The sequence below is a fragment of the Sorex araneus genome, chromosome 1 (genome assembly GCF_027595985.1).
Source record: "Sorex araneus isolate mSorAra2 chromosome 1, mSorAra2.pri, whole genome shotgun sequence".
Lineage (NCBI taxonomy): Eukaryota > Metazoa > Chordata > Mammalia > Eulipotyphla > Soricidae > Sorex > Sorex araneus.
In genome coordinates, this window is record NC_073302.1 from 265,268,601 (window position 1) to 265,287,586 (window position 18,986).

Genomic DNA, 18,986 nt, shown 5'->3' on the forward strand with positions numbered 1-18,986 from the left:
AACATTTCAGTTCTCTTTACAGTATTTAGTTACTGCACTATCAGCTCTCTTAAATGAAATAAGTTAGCATTCAAATATAGAACTTCATTTTCTTATATCTATGTAGAGTAATTTCAGATGTTTTCAAAAGTGGCCATTTGACTGCAGTTCAATTTTATAGAATGAAATGAATTGAATCTCACACTTCAATTAAGCTTTGAATTTAGTGGTTTCACTCTCTATTTTCTTTATTACAAATATAACTTTTGTTTTCAAAGAATTTTGTCATGCATATTAACTATAAATATATGTGATAGCTGGAGAGATACACTTCCAGTGTTTTCCTGAGCATCACCAGGAGTGATCCCTAAGGGAAGAGCCTGGAGCACAGCTGGGTAAGACCCAAGATTAAAACAAAAGAAAAGATATGTAATGGTCAGCACATCTGGAAACACAAATTTAATGTACTTTGTAACAATCCTAAATAGTTTTGGTTCTGGACACAACACAATACGATCTCTAATAATTTATGCTATTTTTAAATTCTCTTTCCTTGGGTATAGATAGAAGCTATATATATAAAAATATATAAATATGTAAATACATAAATATATATATATTCGCCTTCTTTTTCTGATTATTTATACTGCCTCAAGAACAGGTTGTGTTTATATTGATCAAGTTACATTCTATAAATCTATTGTAGAAGATTGTAGAGAGACATGTTGTCCTTGGTCTTGAAGCAACTAACAGCATTTTGTAAACTGTCTAAGATCATTTGAAAAGGTAACAATGGATTTCTTTGAGATTCTGAAATATCTACCAATCGACAGATTAGAAAAAGTTAAGATTTTCAGAATTATATATTTGAATTTTGACAACTTATGTAAACCAAGAGGTAGTCTTCTCCAATAAAGTATCCATATCAAAATGAAACCTAGGTGACAGTTTTCGTTGTGGTTTATGAGATTGAATAGAAGTTGTAATCTTACCCCACTCCAAATTCTTACTCCTTCAAATGAAAACAACTGTTGCAAGTCACTAATTTGAGATAACTGGTTACAAAACACGCAATATATCATCCACTTTTGTTATCTGTTATTCTCTCCCAAAAATTTACTCTTCTAAAATTAATCAGCTACCATTCACTACTCCTAACTTAATTCTGACTTAGATTTTTTTCTGCTGTACTATCTACTAAGAATCTCTGCTTACCTACGCAGAACATACCAAAGTCTTCATTTCCTATAAAATATAAAATATTGTTTCTCATCTTCATTATGCATCAGTTAAAAATAAAATTGCATAATTTGTAAAAAATCTTAATATTTTTAAAAAATATACAACTTTCATAGTGATGAATCAAATTATTGTACTGAGGTCTGAAATATTTTTTGCAATTCAAAATAAAACAAAGGACACATATAAAATTTTACAATAAATGTTTCAACTATTTTATGGAATAAGTTAGTATTACATTTTCTTTTTCAGAACTTTGGGAGGCCTGGCAGGCCATGCTCAGTGATTCAAGATACCTTCTGGTATTTTCAGGCTTGAATCATCCAATGCTCTAGCTGGAAATATGGTGCTACTAAGGCACAGCGGGGCTTGGCAATTAGGACCATCCTGGTATGCATGAGGCCACCAGGATTATAACTCATGGTGCCAGGGACTGTATAGCACAATGAAATGAAGCAACTGCATGCCAAGAAATTTTTACCAACCTGTCTCCTTGGGTTTATATGGTGCTAGCATAACTTCAAATAGAAAAAATTGTAGAAAATATGGTCATTTTTTTCACTATAGGATTTCTCTCTTCAACCAAGGCAACAACTTGCTATATGTGGTTACTTTAATTTATAGTTGATATAAATAAAATGAAATAAATTGAAAAATTTAGGTTCTCAATTATATAACTACATTATAAGGGCTCAAATATCACATGTTGGTAAGGTCTATAGAATCAGATAATTCAGGTATGAAACAGTTTCAATATCACAGAAAGTTCTATGTTGTTGTGTAATATTTATAAGACTTAATAGCCTTTGATTACCATTTTAAATGTTTTATCTTATAGTAATTTCTCACTAAGTTATATCAAGTGCTTAGGCCTTTTTTTGCCAGAAGACAGTTTCATAGTAGGAAAAATTTGTAGAAGACTGAATAATAATTGTTTTAAAGAATTTTGTCATTGTCAAATTTAATACTTTAGATGAGTTGAAGATTGGAGCTAAAGAAATAGTAGAAATGATGCAGATTCAATCCCTAGCACCCTAAGTACCACTAGGAGTGATCCCTGAGTGAAAAGTCAGGAATAAGTCCGAAGCAAATGCTGGATGTGGCCCTAAAACAAAAATAATGACAACAGAAAAAAAAGAAAGTAAGAAAGAAAAGGAAAAGAAAAGAAAAGAAAGAAAGAAAAGGAAAGAAGATTAAAGAAAAGATGAGTGATATAAGAGTCAGAGACAATGACAAAAGCAGGAAAGGGGAATTGAAAGGAAGAAAGTGGACAGTCACTAAAGCCTCAGAGTGTGAACATAGATTTTGCCTACTACTGACCAGAGGCTCATCTAAAGCAGTGCCTCTACCAAAATACCTCTACACACCATCTGAAGTGGACCGATTCTGATCATAGATCACTCAGATACTGAAAACTCAGTTCTCACATTGAAATTTCAGCAGGTGACTAAAATCCAATTATCAGGAATTGCTTTAATTATAGTAGAAAAATTCAATGAACTGATATATTTCCTTCCCCCTTTATATCCTGAAAAGTGTGCCTCCTTGTTAAGAAAAGTATATTCAGACAAATGTTTTGACAGAGAGAATATGTGTGGGAAGGTGTTGCTTAATTTGGCAGACTTTTGAAAAATAAGATTCAGCATCTATTTATAATAAAAATGCTAAAGAAATGGATATAGATTAAATAGAGTAGAGGCCATACACAACAAACTGCTGATACCCTAGTCAACTGGTAACATTGCAAACTTTTCCTCTAAGATCAACCATAGGATAACATTTAATTTTAAATTTAGATCTATATTTCTATATTTGAATCAGTCTTCTTTTTTTTTTTTTGCTTTTTGGGTCACACCCGGCACACAGAGATGTACAGTGGTTACTCCTGGCTTTTCACTCAGGAATTACCCCTGGCAGTGCTCAGGGGACCATATGGGATGCTGGAAATGAAACCCAGGTTGGCCGCATGCAAGGCAAATGCCCTACCAACTGTGCTATTGTTCCAGCCCCTGAATTAGTCTTCATTTGGGCATGAATCTTATAAGTGTTTTCTCATGCTATTTTGAACTAATTTTTTAATAGTTAAAAAGTCTAGTTCAAAGTGCTTTGATTATTCTTGGGATCCAAAAGCAGAGTATGAAGTAACATATAAAAGGCACATGATAAATACAGTTGCAGTTCATACTGTGAATTAATATAAACATATATATTATATCAATACTATATGCAATGCTAATATGCTTGCATAATGAACCAATAGTAAATATTTTCTGTGCTGATGACTTAATGTTAGCATCAATGCTTTATTTAAAAATTACATATTTTAATGAAACAAAAGCTATATATAATTTTACCATTCACACAAGAGGCAGTTTCACTTTATTATTTTTTTATTTATTTGCTTATTTTGGGTCATATCAAGTGATGTTCTAGTGTTATTTCTGACTCTACACTTAGCAATTACTCCTTATAGTGCTCAATGCATAAGATGGGATGCCTGGGATTTGAACCAGGGTCTGCTGCATGCAAGACAAGTACCCTGCCTTCTATACTATCTCTCAAGAACTGACACATGTTTTAAAGAAAAAAAATCATTGGGAGTCATATATCCCGGTATATATGAGGTACATGTATATTGAGACTAAAATAACCAGAGAGAAACTCTCTAAGTATGTTTATAGCATTGAAAACAAAGGAAGAAGCATCCTGTCATAAAGAAATATACTGACAGCAAACTCAGGTGTCTCAGGATAATAATTGACCTTGATACTTCATTTTGTGTTAATATGTATTTTATTCTCACATACAATAATTTCTTGTATTACTTTATTATATTGAGGCATAATGCTTTACAATGTTATTAAGATCATTATTTTACATTTGCAAAGCAACTGCCCCAACCTCTCTACCAGAAATTCTATTTTAACATACCTGTGGTTATTTTTTAACTTGGTAAAATTGAATTCTTTGGATACAATTTTATATTGATATTTTTGAATTGCTACTTGCTGGCTCAAGGATTACTCCTACTTTAGTGTTTAGGGAGCTCTCCTGGCAGTCTCTGAAGACTATCAGGAGTGGTGAAGATCAAACCTGGATCTGCCCCATGCAAGGTAAGTATCCTACCTGCTTTGTTTATAAAATTATGTAGATGGTTAACTAGTCCATTGAATTAATAACAAGAGAATTATGAAAGTTATGAGCTAAATTAGTATCAAATATCATTCCAGAAGCTCAGTCCCGTTATGACTAAAATGTTCTTTTCCATACATAAACAGGCTTAGATATCGTTTTTAATCTATTGTTTCAACTTATCTGATACAACATTGATTTCCTGCTGTCCAGAGATTGATAACAAAGCTTATTACTGTTCAATAAAACACTGTTGTTTCAATCATTGATTTACTGAAAAAGCATGTGGCATATAAATCATTTATTTTTTAGAAGATTAAAGTCATATTTTGGAAGATCCTGGAACTGTGATACCCCTTTAAAGAGAACCTAAGCAATAATTTTAAATTAGGGGACCAGGTTGATAGTATAGTAGGTAGGGAATTTGGTTTGGACAAAACTGACCTGGCTTCTGTCTCTAATATTCCATATCTTTATCCAAACCCTATCAAGAATGATTACTAAGTGCAGAAACAAGAGTAATTCCTGAGCAACATTGCATTGACCCAAGACACAACAGTATCTGTATTGCAAACCATAATGCTCAAAAGGAAAAAGAGACAGAGAGAGAAAGAGAAAGAGAGAGAGAAAGATAGAAAGAGAGAGAAAGAGAGAGAGAGAGGATAGAGAGGATAAAAGTGCTTGCCATAGAGGTGTGCAGGGTTCGGAAGGAAAACTGGGGACATTGGTAGTGAAAAATGAGCACTGTTGAAGGGACAGGTGTTGGAACATTATATGACTGAAACCCATACATGAACAATTTTGTAATTAAGATGCAAGTTAAAAATAACAAAAAATGTTAAAGTAAAGAAGTTTTACAGTGATTAGCAGAGTTCTTTATTTTTTGGGGGGAGGTCACAACTGGTGATGCACAGGGGTCACTCCTGGCTCTGCACTCAGGAGTTACCCCTGGCGGTGCTCAGGGGACCATAAAGGATGATAAGAATCAAACCCAGGTCGTCCACGTGCAAGGCAAATGCCCTACCTGCTGTGCTATGGCTCCAGGCCCTAGCAGAGTCCTTAAGAGATATGTTTAAAACACATATGACTCAAGAAAATAGATGACTTGAAATACCTAGAACTGACAACATGATTTTGGAACTCAGTAAAAAATGAAAGTAGAGGGTCTCTAATAAAAGAGTGTAAGAATAAATTATTTCTATTATTAACTGTTTGGGGACATATATGACAGTGCTCAGGTCTTACTCTGGCTCTGCAGTAAGTTTCACTCCTGGTGGACTCAAGGGACTATATGACATGCTAAGATTGAACCTAGATCAGCCATGTACAATGCAAGTGCCCCGCTGTCTGTACTATCTCCCCCTGGCCCCAGAAACTAGACAGTATTAAAACAAATATAAGAATTCATAAGAGGAGAATCCTTGGAATATGGCTGGTTATGTATATATGGCTTTGACTCTATTAAAATTATTTTAAATGGTTACTTTTTGCAGCCACCTTAACTTTCAAATTTACTTTCATTCGTGATTATAGCATTTCCTCCTCTATCTCTCTCATATTTTTAATTCTAGCAATAATATCACTCTAAACTATGAATCTTACTTTTTTTATGACAACAGTGTACACTTGTTACTGCTCAGGGAACAATCACTCCTGGAATTGTTAAGGGGACTGAAGATAACGGCAGAGGAACCCAGGTGTGTGGGACCCAGGGCTGAGACCTCCAAGCCTGCTCAGATTGGGACTGGGCCTTCTCCGCACAGAGTTCCCATTTTCCAGTAGACAGGTGTTCATACCCAGGGACTGCCCCGGGTGCTGTATAATCCCATCAATGGCCCACATCCAGACACTTAAAAGCAAGCTCCCAGAAGTGTGGAAGTGGCCACTCAATATCTTATAGCCTACTTCTCCCTCTGGGAGAACCTGGCAAACTACTGGGAGTTTCTTGCCCATTTGGGAGAGCCTCGCAAGGTCTCCATGCTGTATTAATATACCAAAACAAGTTACAAGCTGCATCTCATTCCCTTGACCCTGAAAGAGCCTCCAATGCGGCATCCTTGGGAATAACGAGTAGAGACAGGCTTCTAAAATCTCAGAGCTAGGAAAAATGGAGATGTTAATGAGACCGCTCGAGAAATTTTTCAATCAATGGAATGATGATGATGATGATGATGATGATGATATTTTATATATTATTGTTGGCATGGTTATTTGTTTTGCTAAGAAATATCTAAGTAAAAATTACTAAAGAAATTGAACATGATAATACAATGTCTAAACTTCTGACAGAGAAAAATGTGACATAGCATAAGCTTTTTAAATCTATTTTTAAAACGTCTGATATTGTGGATCCCACATGACTAGTTAAACTATTATGATATTTTGAAGTTTCTAAGTACTTTCAGAATCTTGACTTTATTCCCTCATTGACTGTGCATCAGGGAGGGTAAACTTAGAAACTACGTAATTCAGAAAACACTGATTAATAAGGAATGAGAGAAAAATCTTTCCCATAATCTAAATTTTTCTTACATGATTTATTATTTGTTTTGTATGCATCTTTGTCTTATTTTTAATTATTAAATTTTATTAAAGTATATTGGGCTGGAGCAATAGCACAGCGGTTGGGCGTTCGCCTTTCACGCAGCCGACCAAGTTCAATTTCTCCGCCCCTCTCAAAGAGCCCGGCAAGTTACTGAGAGTATTGAGCCCTCGCGACAGAGCCTGGCAAGCTACCCATGCGTATCGGATATGCCAAAACCAGTAACAATAAGTCTCTCAATGAAAGACGTTACTGGTGCCTGCTAGAACAAATCGATGAACAACGGGATGACAGTGACAGTGATTAAGGTATATTTTGTCAGAAAACCATTGAATCTGTCGTTTTACAATTGCAAAGCTAATGATCAATCCCTTTATCAGTGTTTCAAGTCTCTCTAAAATTTTCCCATGACCCCTTTCATCAATGATGCTATTTTAAAATAAAATATTGATTAAAATATAGGACATATATAATAATTGCATAATAAATAAATTACTGAATTTGAAAAAGATATTCTAAATTAGTTCGCAATTATTTATTAAATAACTAAATTTTTAGAATATTTGAAAAGTTGGTAGTAGTGATATATCAGGAGAATTCTGGATTTCACACCATTTCATGAGACTAATTAGTATTTGTACATTGATGATAACCATTGGGAAATTCACAGAATGAAGAGGAAGGGGAAGTCTAAAGTTCTGCTAAGGGTCACAGGGACTGAGCATAATAAATAAGGAGAAGTTAGTAATCCTTTAACTGCTTCACCTCTTCCAGACTTTCTCATACTGATTCAGAACCTCATTAAAGTATCCCCAGGACCGTGTGTTTTCTCTGGCGTAAAAGATGAGTTCAAAGTATACAGAAAAGTTTCCCCCAAATTGAGAGAAACTCTCTAGAAAGCTCTCAGTTTTATCTCAAAAAGGTCACAAGGGGAAATCTGTGGTTTCAGTCACTGGCAATCGAATAGAGATGAGAAGTAGCGGGGGTATTATTGCAAGCATTTATTAAATCTTGGCACACTGAATTTCTACTTATTGCAAGGTCTAAGCAAAGCTCCTTGTTCCAATTAAATGCAGCAAAATCCGCCAAGTGAGCTGGAACTCTAACACCTTTTGAAGACAATCAGAAGGCAAGTGACAAGTTCTGTGAAAACCACCCCTCTTCCCATCATGAAACATGCAATGATTTTTGGGTTCTTTTGAGGAGAGACATTCTGTCAGCCTCTCTGCATATCTGAAGACAGTTGCCTAACACTCGGGTGTGAGAATTCAGCATTAAAAGTGATTAGGGTTCTTCAGCCATTAGGTCATACTACATGTGAAGCCTATTGTTTGGCTACACTAGGCAGGAAAGCAAGTTTGAAGCTTTACCTACATCTATGCTTAACTTTCAGTTATGCTCCATTGGCAAGCAAGACGAGACATGTATTTTAGCTCTGCATCTTATACTACAGCCAATCAGGGTGCGGAAACAAGGGGCATGAAGTCAATTCCAAACCTGAACAGAAAATCTGGGCATGCTTCAAGTTCAGCTTACTGACCTCAAATGGACCCAGACAGTAGTCCACCTACCCATCTCTTGGGTTTCTTGTCTCAATAGTTATTTTGCCTAAAATGTGTGCAGAGGTACCACTAGAGATTACACCTTAGTAATACTGAGTAGGCTTAACTTAAGAAGTAGGTAGCCTAAAGTATCCTAAAATTACTGATTATATGGACATTTCCCAGTCAGAAACCAGTCTCACCAAACTAGGGTGAAGTATAAATAGCAATGCCACCCACTTACAGCATATTCCATAGTTCAGAGTCTCATTCAAGTATTGGGAAAGATGGGAATAACATAATCGAAACAGTGAAAAATATATAGCTAAGTAACTATATCTAGCAAAGCCTCTTACAGAAACAAAAATTAAACATTTCCTAAATGAGCAAAAATCTAAGGATGTTCATTCTACTCAACAACTCCTTATAAGAAATAATTCTGTTCTTCACCCTAAAATGAAAGTACACTGATTAAAAACATAGATCAATAGTAAAATTTACCTATAGGTAAGAATATGTAAATAATTTGCAATTCTAGTTTGAAAGTTAAAGAGCAAGTATATTAAAAGATAAAAAAATAAATTTAAGAAGTGAATTAGAATCATTTGCTACAGAATATGTAATATTTAAAAAACACAAATTACAGGACTAGAGTGATAGCATAGCAGGTAGGGCATTTGTCTTGCAAGTGGCTGACCTGGGTTCGAATCCTCCATCCCTCTCAGAGAGCCTAGCAAGCTACTGAGAGTATCCTGCCCGCACGGCAGAGCCTGGAAAGCTACTGATGGTGTATCTGATATGCCAAAAACAGTAACAAGTCTCACAATGGAGACATTACTGGTGCCTGCTCTAGCAAATAAATGAACAATGGGATGGCAGTGCTACAATGGTACAGTATCAACAACTGGTAATGTGAAATGTGAGGAACATTGAAGTGAAAATAGAATTTTTTATGCTATCTAATTTGAGTCTCTGTCAACTTAAAACCTCCATTGAGATAAAGACCAGGAGGTTTGCCCCATAGCTTGGAAATTGGCCTCACATGCTGGGAAAAAAGGCAGCTCAGATAGAGAAGAGAACACCAAGTAAAGGATGTTGGGAGGACCCATTTGGGTTGGAAGATGCGAACTAAAAGGAGACTATAGACTACTGACAGAACATGAAGGCCACTCAATACGTCTACTGCAAACTACAACACCCAAAAGGAGAGAGAACAAAGGGGAATGCCCTGCAGCAGAGGCAGGGTGCGGTGGTGGGGGATGGGGTGGCCGTGGTGAGAGGGATACTGGGATCATTGGTGGAGGTTAATGAGCCCTGGTGGAGGGATGGGTAAATGACCACTGTATGAGTGAAGTGCAAACACAAAAGTTTGTAAGTTTGTAACTGTACATCACAGTGATTCTCTAATTAAAAACAAAACAAAGCAAAACAAAACAAAACAAAAAAAGAACAAAAAACCTCCATTAAGGGCCTGAGAGACAGTACAGGGGTAGCACACTTGTGCCTAATTATGGTGAGTTTCTCACTCTGCTTACAGTCCCTTGAATACTACCAACACTGATTCCTGAGGACAAAGTCTGGTGTGAACCCTGCACACTATGCCCCCTCCCCATGTGTTAAACCTATAGGTTTTTCATGTAAACCTACTGTATTAAAAATATTACAGCATGTATCATATCCTTCATCTTCTGTGCTTAATTTGACAGATTTTTGCAGATACTCTCTTTTTAAGGGGATTGAAGGCTGGGTCACATGTGGAGTTTTCAGTGCTTTCTCCTGACCCTGTACACAGAGATCCTAACACAAAAGGTACCAAGATGATCTACCAGAACTTAATATCACAGCATGTTGAAAAATGATATTGAACTGTAAGGCTTTTTTTCCTGCAAATAAATTCTCAGAATTGGAATAAGGCTACTTAAAGTATGAGTGTTTATTGACCACGACGGATACTGCTCTCTATTCGGATCGGAAACTATTGCTCATCAAAAGTCACTATTTCTGCAGCATGCTCTTTAGTCAAAATAATTATCTCACAGGCTTATGATCCAAACAGGTTTTGCTAAAATCATAGCATATATTCTTTCTGCTCAAGATCACCATTGATAATCTTGATCATCTTGATAACACCGATAATCAACCCAACATAATGTAATAGTTATTTAAAAAATACTTGACCTAAAAGATCTCAAAACCAAATTTAATGCTACTGAGATGGTCTCTATTCACATCTTCAATTTTTTTATTTTTTTTTTCTTTTTGGGTCTCACCCGGCAATGCCCAGAGGTTACTCCTGGCTCTGCACTCAGGAATCACCCCTGGTGGTGCTCAGGGGACCATATGGGATACTGGGAATCGAACCCGGGTCAGCCACGTGCAAGGCAAATGCCCTACCCGCTGTGCTATTGCTCCAGCCCCTGAATCTTCAAATTTTGAGTAGCATTGTCTTAAAAGTAGAAAAACCTCCACAGAATAGAATTCAGTGTTAGAGTATGTGCCTTGCATAGGTGATATAATTGGTTCAATCCAACTGCACTGATAACCTATAAAAAAGTTACATTATTAATTATGTTCTTCTACTAATAGGGAAACGCAAGAGCATTATGTTTTTCACAAATACCACAAAATACTTGATTATATTAGATTGAATATAAAATCAACATTTAAACTATTGAGAATTTATTTAGATGTCATCTATTTTTATGTTCACTATATTTAGTTAACTTGAAAGCATGCTGTTAACCAGGGATTAGGTACAAAATATACCAGGGCTCTGGGGCCATATTCAGTGCCAGGTACTGAATCCAGGTTGGCTGCCTACAAGACAGGTGCTTTACCTGCTGTACTATTTCTCCAATCCTGAATCAACACTAAGTCCTTCGAATGTAAACAGATACCTGACTCGGGTCTAACTAACTTCCATGAGATTTTAGTAGCATAGACTCTTCAGTGGTACCTCTCTATCAATTGTTCTAACCTTCTGGAGCAAACTTTCTATCATACTTTTTATGTATCTTTCAGTTAAGTTATTGTGCCAGTTAGGTTATTATTCATCTGTTTAATTATAAAGCATCAAATCTTAAGTGAACCATGATTCAGGAAAATGTACTTAACTATCATTTTGAGAAGCCACTTTATGTATTAAAAGACAAGCATAATTCCACCCAGGGAATAAGTGTTTCTTCAATATAATCTTAATTGCAATTTCCAACCTCATGTACTGTTTATTTGTTCAGGAAGCAGGAAATAAGAGTTAGCAGAATGGTTTAATATGGATTCTAGAGTCAGAAAGCAAAGATCGAAAGTCCAGCTGGAACTACTTACAACTGGAAATTCTGAGCAAATTGATTCCCTGTTTACATCTGCCCTCTAATCTCTGCGTTCATTGTACTGAAGGATGCTTGCACTGGAATCTTAAGGCCTGCTCCGAACGCAATATATACAATATAAATATTCAATATCTAACTAGCAAGTGCTTAATCAGTCACTCATTATGACAAATATTTATTCATGCAAAGGTATTTACTGAGTGACTACATGCTCTAACATAAGGCCAGAATGATAAGTAAAGCAAACTGGGCAACAGGAATTAGTGGCAGATAATACAACCAACAGTAACACATATTTGCTTACTAAGCATAATAAAAATTTTGACAGAAAAAAGATTTTTTTTCTAATAACATAAAACAAAGTTGAAAATTTGTATTTGAAATATAAAAGAGTTTCTTGGAAGATCTTTAAGTGTTTCTCTGAGAAAGGTGTGGATCTCATATTGAAGATATCTCAACAATGAATCAAAATGAACTCAGAAGAGCTGAAAGAAGAAACATTTCTCCTCCTCTATAAAGAGGAGAAATAATTTTCTCACACCCAACGTCAGGGTTATCTTTAAAGGACACTGAGTCTGAAAGACAGAGGGCGAAGGCAATGAGGTAGACAAATCAGGGCTTAGTTGGCAATAGACAGTACAGATTGTGGTCAGAAAATGGTAGACTTGTGGTTAGAGAGATAGCACAGGGCTTGCCTTGCATGTAGCCTAGCCAGGTTCAGTCCCTGCTATCAAACAGAGCCACGTCCCACAGAGCCAACCAGAAGTAAACCTTGAGCGCCACTGAGTGTGGCTAAAAAAACAATCAAAGAAACACAAATAATGATGGAAATGCCTTGATAAACATTGTTTTTAAGGAATATGACTAATGTGGAAGAAAAGATTTGATTTTGCATTCATTATTTTCATTGATTTAGTAATAGTGAGTAAAACGTAGGTAGCAAAATGAACCAAAAAAATGGTGTAGACTGTTGCAGAACTTGAGTTGAAAGACGTAAACAATGTAGCCAGAGAAATGTAGCATGATAGGAGAAATTTCTGAAGAAGTGACAGAATTTGCTGGAATATTGAGAATGATAGAAAAGGTGATGGTAAACATGAACCTGGATATCTGGCTTGCACAACCTAAAAATTAGAGAGTTATACTCTGAGATACAGAAGCAAATTGAGAAGGAAAGAACAGTTCAGGAAATAAGAAATTTCTAAGTTTCAAGATCTTAAAATATAGAATATTTATCTAACACCATAATCAGGTACACTATGTGAAAACTCGGAAAACTTTAATGTAAGCAGCTAAACACTGCCTCTTATCTCCAACTCATATCACAACAATTGCAAAAATATTAATATTTCTCTTGGATGCCTAGTTTATTTCACACAGAATTTTGAAAAATTATACACTAAAATACAATATCCATGCTAAACTATAAAAAATATTATAGTTATGGAATGCAATATACTTTATAACAATTAAGTTTAGACAATAGAAATAAATGGCATACAATAAATAATAAACTGATTACTATTAAAATGGGAATTCTTAAGATTATAATAATCAAGGCAGTGAACAACTGGTAAGTATTTACCAGGTAATTATTTACCAGGGGATACTGGTAATTATTTACCAGGGGAGAACAGATAAAAACCTTCTTGCAGAATAAATCTGTCTTCAGTCTTCTCTTTCCCTTTGCACTTCAAGTTCAATTTGACCATTCCAGAATTTTTCTTTTTTTTGCATTTTGGATCACAGCCAGTTATGCACAGGGGTTACTGCTGGCTCATGCACTCAGGAATCACTCCTGGTTGTGGTCAGGGGACCATATGGGATGCTGGGAATTGAACCCAGGTTGGCCGCATGCAAGGCAAACACCCTCGCTGCTGTGCTATAGCTCCAGCCCCTGACCATTCCAGAATTTTGGTTTAACAGGTGTTATTCCATGAGCCATGGGGACAGCCTTGCAAGCTTCCCATGGTGTATTTATATGCAAAATCCAGTAACAAGCTGAATCTCATTCCCGTGACCCTGAAGAGCCCTCAGTGCAACATCGTTGGGAGGGCCAAGTTCGGATGGACTTCTGAGATCTCAGGGAAAGGACGAAATGAGATGTTACTGGGCCCGCCCGAGAAATTGGTGTTTAACGGGCTATGGTGATTGTGATTCCATGTGCGCACACTGTGGTTAATTTTTCTTAATTTTTTAATAACAAATTATATGGACTGAGCTACCTATACTTTTCTAAAACTGCATTACCAGCTAGTGCAAGAAAAAAAAAGTGAAAATTAGAAAATAAAGGGCAAATGGGTCAATTTTATTTTTCAGGGCCACAACCACGTGGGTTGCTCTTGGCTAATCCATGGTTCTGCACCCAGGAATCACTGCTGGTGGGCTAGGAGGACCGGTTGCTGGTGCTCAAACCCAGTTCGACCCGAATACAAGACAAACACCTTCCTCACTATACTAAATCTCCAATCTGATCAATTTATGTTTTAAAGGAGCTGTTAAACCACAGAGTACATGTCTTGTATGGTTGAGTCACTGGATTTGATCCTAGCACTGAGAGAGGGTAAGATTCAGAAACACATTGGAGTACAAATTGAAAGAGTACCAAGTATCAAAAGTGGCATCACTGTTTGTAATATAACAACCCAAGTAATTGCAATTATTGTGAAGAGTTCATATAGTTCTGGCATTCTTATTCATAAACATCATGTGGATTTCCTGTTTGAATCATGCCAGGAACATAATATACCTCATGTATATTTTTCATATAAAATTTCTTCTAATAAATTAGCCTTAATCAGTGCATATAAAGTAATATTTATTGATAACAGTCAGTTACTAAACTCAGTAAATGGTTTCTATCTATAATGAGCACAGGACCAATACTCTGAGTTATAAAAACACATAAAAATGTACTAAATACCATCAGCACTAACTTATTTTCCAATGAGAATTTAAAATTTATTTAAAGTGTTCAGCACCAATGAATTTCAATTTGACCCTCCACCCACACACAAAAAATAATTAAGACAAAGCTTTTTTAGAGGTTTTGAGTATTGTTTCATAAGACATTTAAAGTAAAAAATCAAAACTATTTTTCAATAGCTGTATAGAAGACCTGCCTAAGAATCCCTTTTTCCATTAGTAATGATGGCACTTGCATTTTTCCCAAATTTGCATGACTTATAAATCTTTGTAAATAAAAATACAAAGTTAATATACAAAAGTAAAGAAAACACTTTAAGTTATATCACATGGTATATCATCACTAACTAAACATTTTGTTGTTAGATTTTTTTGCCCTTTAATTTATGACAATTTAAGCCAATGCTTCATTATTATTTTCATATTCTCCAATTTACATGAACATGTTCAAGCCCCATGATTATTCAAGAATCATAATGAATACGATTCATTTATTAAAAATACATGTTTTAAAGTAAACTTCTTTATATTATCAGTAGGTTAAAATTTTCAAGGTGATGTGAAGAGTTTAAAAATATTAAATTAAATTTATATTTCTGCACTGAGTCACACAGCTATAATCTTCAATGAAGTGTCAATTATTAAATATTTAAGGTAATATTTAGCTTTTAAGGAGCATTTGTAAATGTTTATAATTTCCCAAAATAAAAAATAAATATATTTTATACTTATATATCCATATAATTTTACATAGATATTTATATAAAGGTGCTCTATTAGTCCCAGAATTTATTTTTAGTGGTCTTATAACATCAGAGAATGTTAATAGTACACAAAGTTGTGTGTAGTGAAATATCTTACTAAGTGACAAGAATATCAAAATTAAACATAAACTTTTGAAATCTCCCACATATGAATGTCACATCATATTTGAAAATGGCAAGTTATACTCTCTCATTAAAATAATAACTTTGCATTATTACCAGCATTAAGATTATGGTCAAAGATTTAAATTTCAAATTGAGTCACTTAATGTACATAATAGAAAAAAAGACATCTTTCTATCTCTAACTTAAGGTTGTCAGAATCATTTAAAATATGACTGCATATTATTTTTATGTTCATTAAAATTGTGACTTAATGAACTCTATTAGAAGCTTATTTAATGGATCGAACATTTTAAAACTTTGCTTCAATTTCTGATTTGTCATTGAAATATAATTCAACATGTTAGCATAGTTTTACCATTTTCTGATGTTTTTCCTATATTTCTTCCTCAATAATATATTCTGATATCATATGAATCTAAATGCAAGTCTTTTTATAAACTCATTATATGTTCAAACTAGTTATGCTCTGGTGCAGAATAATAATGAATCAAATCTGTAAAAATGCAAAACTCAGAGTTTAATGCAAGTGGAGACTTTCTATGTCTTGAATGTTCGAAAATTCTCAATCAAAAGTATAATATACATAAAATATAAATGCTGGCCTTCTAACTAAATAAACACCATTCCATATTGAGGAAACAAACAAAAAAAAAAGAAAATCACAGCAACTGAAAGTCAAGGGGCTCATGTACACATCAATTCTAAGATGAAAAACAACAAAAGTAATAACCACAAAGTAGCACAGATAGGTAACTTGTGATGTATTAAAATAACGGTGGATGCCAAGGGGGGAAAGTGGGGGAAAATGGCACTGCTGTCCTTGGCCTCTGTTTGTCCAGTTCATTGCTCTTTGAATATGGATTCAAGCTACAGGGAACCTAGATAACATGCTAAGCTAATTAGTAGTGCAGTGGAAGAGAAGCATTTGAATAGTGATGCATTTGCTTAAAGAGATGTATTTAGTCAAGTTTCACCTCATGCACACCCCAGATAACTGAAAGACTGATGCAAATCTCTGACAAGAATACCAAGAATATTATCATACCAGGTCTATGAGAACCACTCCACCAGATTTACCAAAATGCCTATATGTTCATTTTGTGGTGGTAACTCTGCTTCAGAGGGAGAGAGAGGTGGTGGGGGCGGGAAAAGGGGGGGGGGTGAGTTAAAAAAATCCAATGTGTCTGTAACCAATGGAAATTCACGAGCAAACTTTTAATGAGATTACAATTTGGGTAATAAAAAAAATCTAAAACAAGAAACACCCCATAAGGGCTCACGTCTCCCAAGAGAGTTTTTCAGTCGGCTTTTTTTTTTTTTTTTTTTTTTTTTGCATTTAGTAACTAGCAGAGCGCGCAGGATGAGGGCGTGAGGGGAGAGGATGAGTGGAACCTGGGACAGGTTTGGATGCCGCATTTGGGGATTTACTGTACCTGTGTCCACATCCTTCACCTGTTGCCTGGCTCGAGTTGGCGGGCTCCACTTTGAGCTCCTGCAGGACCAGCCCTTTTTCGGGGTGTCCTGGGAAGTCCATGCCTGGCACCTCTTCTTCTTCGATGGACTCCACGTAGAAGAGAGTCCTGGCCGGCTGTTGCGTGCCCTGCCCCGGTGCCCCCTGCAGCCTCGTGGCCACTGGCAGCAGGGTGCCATTCAGTGGGTTGAAGGCGGAGGAGGAAGAAGACTGGGAGGACGAGGAAGGGGAGGAGGAGGAGGTGGAGGAGGAGGAGGAGGAAGACGAGGATGGCTTCTTCCAGAAAGCGCTCATGCTGCTCTTCTCTTGGATCTTAAGCAGGCGGCTCTGGCTGGGTCCCCAGTGCTCGAAGCTGCCGCTGCCATCCTGTTGCAGACAGCTGCCCCCGGCCGGGCCTCCGGAAGACGGCGACGGGTGGCTGAAGAGTTTCCAGCGGAGTCGCAGGATGTGCTTCACATCGAAGTCTTTTCGCCCAGAGCCCGACATCCTTAACTCCAGGCAGGCAAAGGGAACGGGGCTGCTGCGGAAGCCGCTGACCGACCGGGGAGAGTGAGAGGCCAGAAGGGTCCGAGGTTGCAGCTGGAAGCTGGTCGGGCTCTCTCTGCTGGGAGAAGGGGGGTGGGTGGGGGGCACCGTCGGGGCGAAGCCGCCGCGCTCCGCGCCACCCTGGAGGGAGCGCAGACGGCAGCGATGCGCGCCTCGGCTCGGCTGGGGTCAGACGTGCGGCGGAGCCCACCCAACCCAGAGCCCAGGTGGCAGCCAGGAGCCTGGAGCTGAAATCCTCCACCCCGACTCCCGGTCCTGCGAACCCTGATGCGAGCGAGGCTCCCCAGAGAGGGAGCTTGGTGCGCCCCGATGCTCCCGAGGCGGCGGAAAGGGAAGCCGGAATACACCTCCCTGGTCTGCAACCCCGTGGCACAGTGTCAGTCGCGAAAGGTGTCGGTTCTCCTGTCCTTGCAGCTCAGAGTTCAGTGTCTGGAGAGCGTAGAGAGAGGACGAGGAAAAAAAAAAAAAGAGAGAGAGAGAGAAAGAGAGAAAGCCCCAAGTCTCCAAGAAGCGCACCCCGCAGCCTCCTCGATGCACCTGAGTCCCAGCCTGTCCCTGGGTTCCCCAAGGATGTCCTGGCGAGCTTGCGGGGTATCTAGGAGAAAGTCAATTGCCTTCTGCAAGGCGAGGAGCTGTGGTTTTAGAGTCGGTTTGTAAAGGAGAGAAGGAAATAGTCCACAAAAGACAAGGAGGCAAATGGAAAAGCCCGCCTGTGAAGCTGTCAAGGTCCTCACACTCCAATTTTCTCTCCGCTCAGCGCCTCCCTCCTCCCCCCTGTAAGTGACGCAGATGTGCGCTGGGGCCTATACGGAGAGATGGAGGGAGGGAGGGAAGGCTTCAATCTTGATGCAACTGAGTCTGCTGCTCTTATTGTCCCCTCGCGTGGGTCCTGTAACCTTTTTTGCCCCTCCCCCCTCAAGGCTCCTTTCTCTATATATTATGGGTGGCAATAAAAAGTAAAGCAAACAGGCATTAAGCTTTCTCATCAGTAAACATCAAGCATGAATCATGATAGCGTAAACTTAATAGGCTGCCATGGGTTTGCAGGTTGCAGGTTAATGGTTGGAATTATTTAATAAACCGCATCCTTTAACCTTTAGCCTGAGTTTCTCTGTAGTGAGACGCTGAAGAAACCGGGATGCTGGCGTCAAAGTGTGATGATGCCACCATTTGACACGTACATTGTGATTCTGCTATTAACGCACTCAGGCATTGCTTCACCCTGGGGGCCAGAGGCACAGAGCAGAAATTTGCAGATGAGCACCTGAGTGCCTGGAAGAGTTTTGCAAAACCAGTGCATTTGTTGTGCACCCTCCTTGAGAAAGCTTTTTGGAGTGTGAACCAGGAACTGGAATCAAGTGATAAAAGATACATTCAAGGTGTAGCTTTGTA

At 37.5% G+C, this 18,986-nt stretch overlaps 1 protein-coding gene across 1 annotated transcript in view; it reads right to left on the bottom strand.

Annotated features, from left to right (window-relative positions):
• KLHL1 (kelch like family member 1) overlaps window positions 1-18,732 on the bottom strand; it is a 319,714-nt gene extending 300,982 nt beyond the window's left edge. The window contains exon 1 of the mRNA XM_004604001.2: window positions 17,011-18,732. Coding sequence (XP_004604058.1) covers window positions 17,011-17,534 — 524 coding nt within the window. The 5' untranslated portion in view covers window positions 17,535-18,732. The remainder of the gene's footprint in view (window positions 1-17,010) is intronic.
• Window positions 18,733-18,986: the final 254 nt, after the last annotated feature.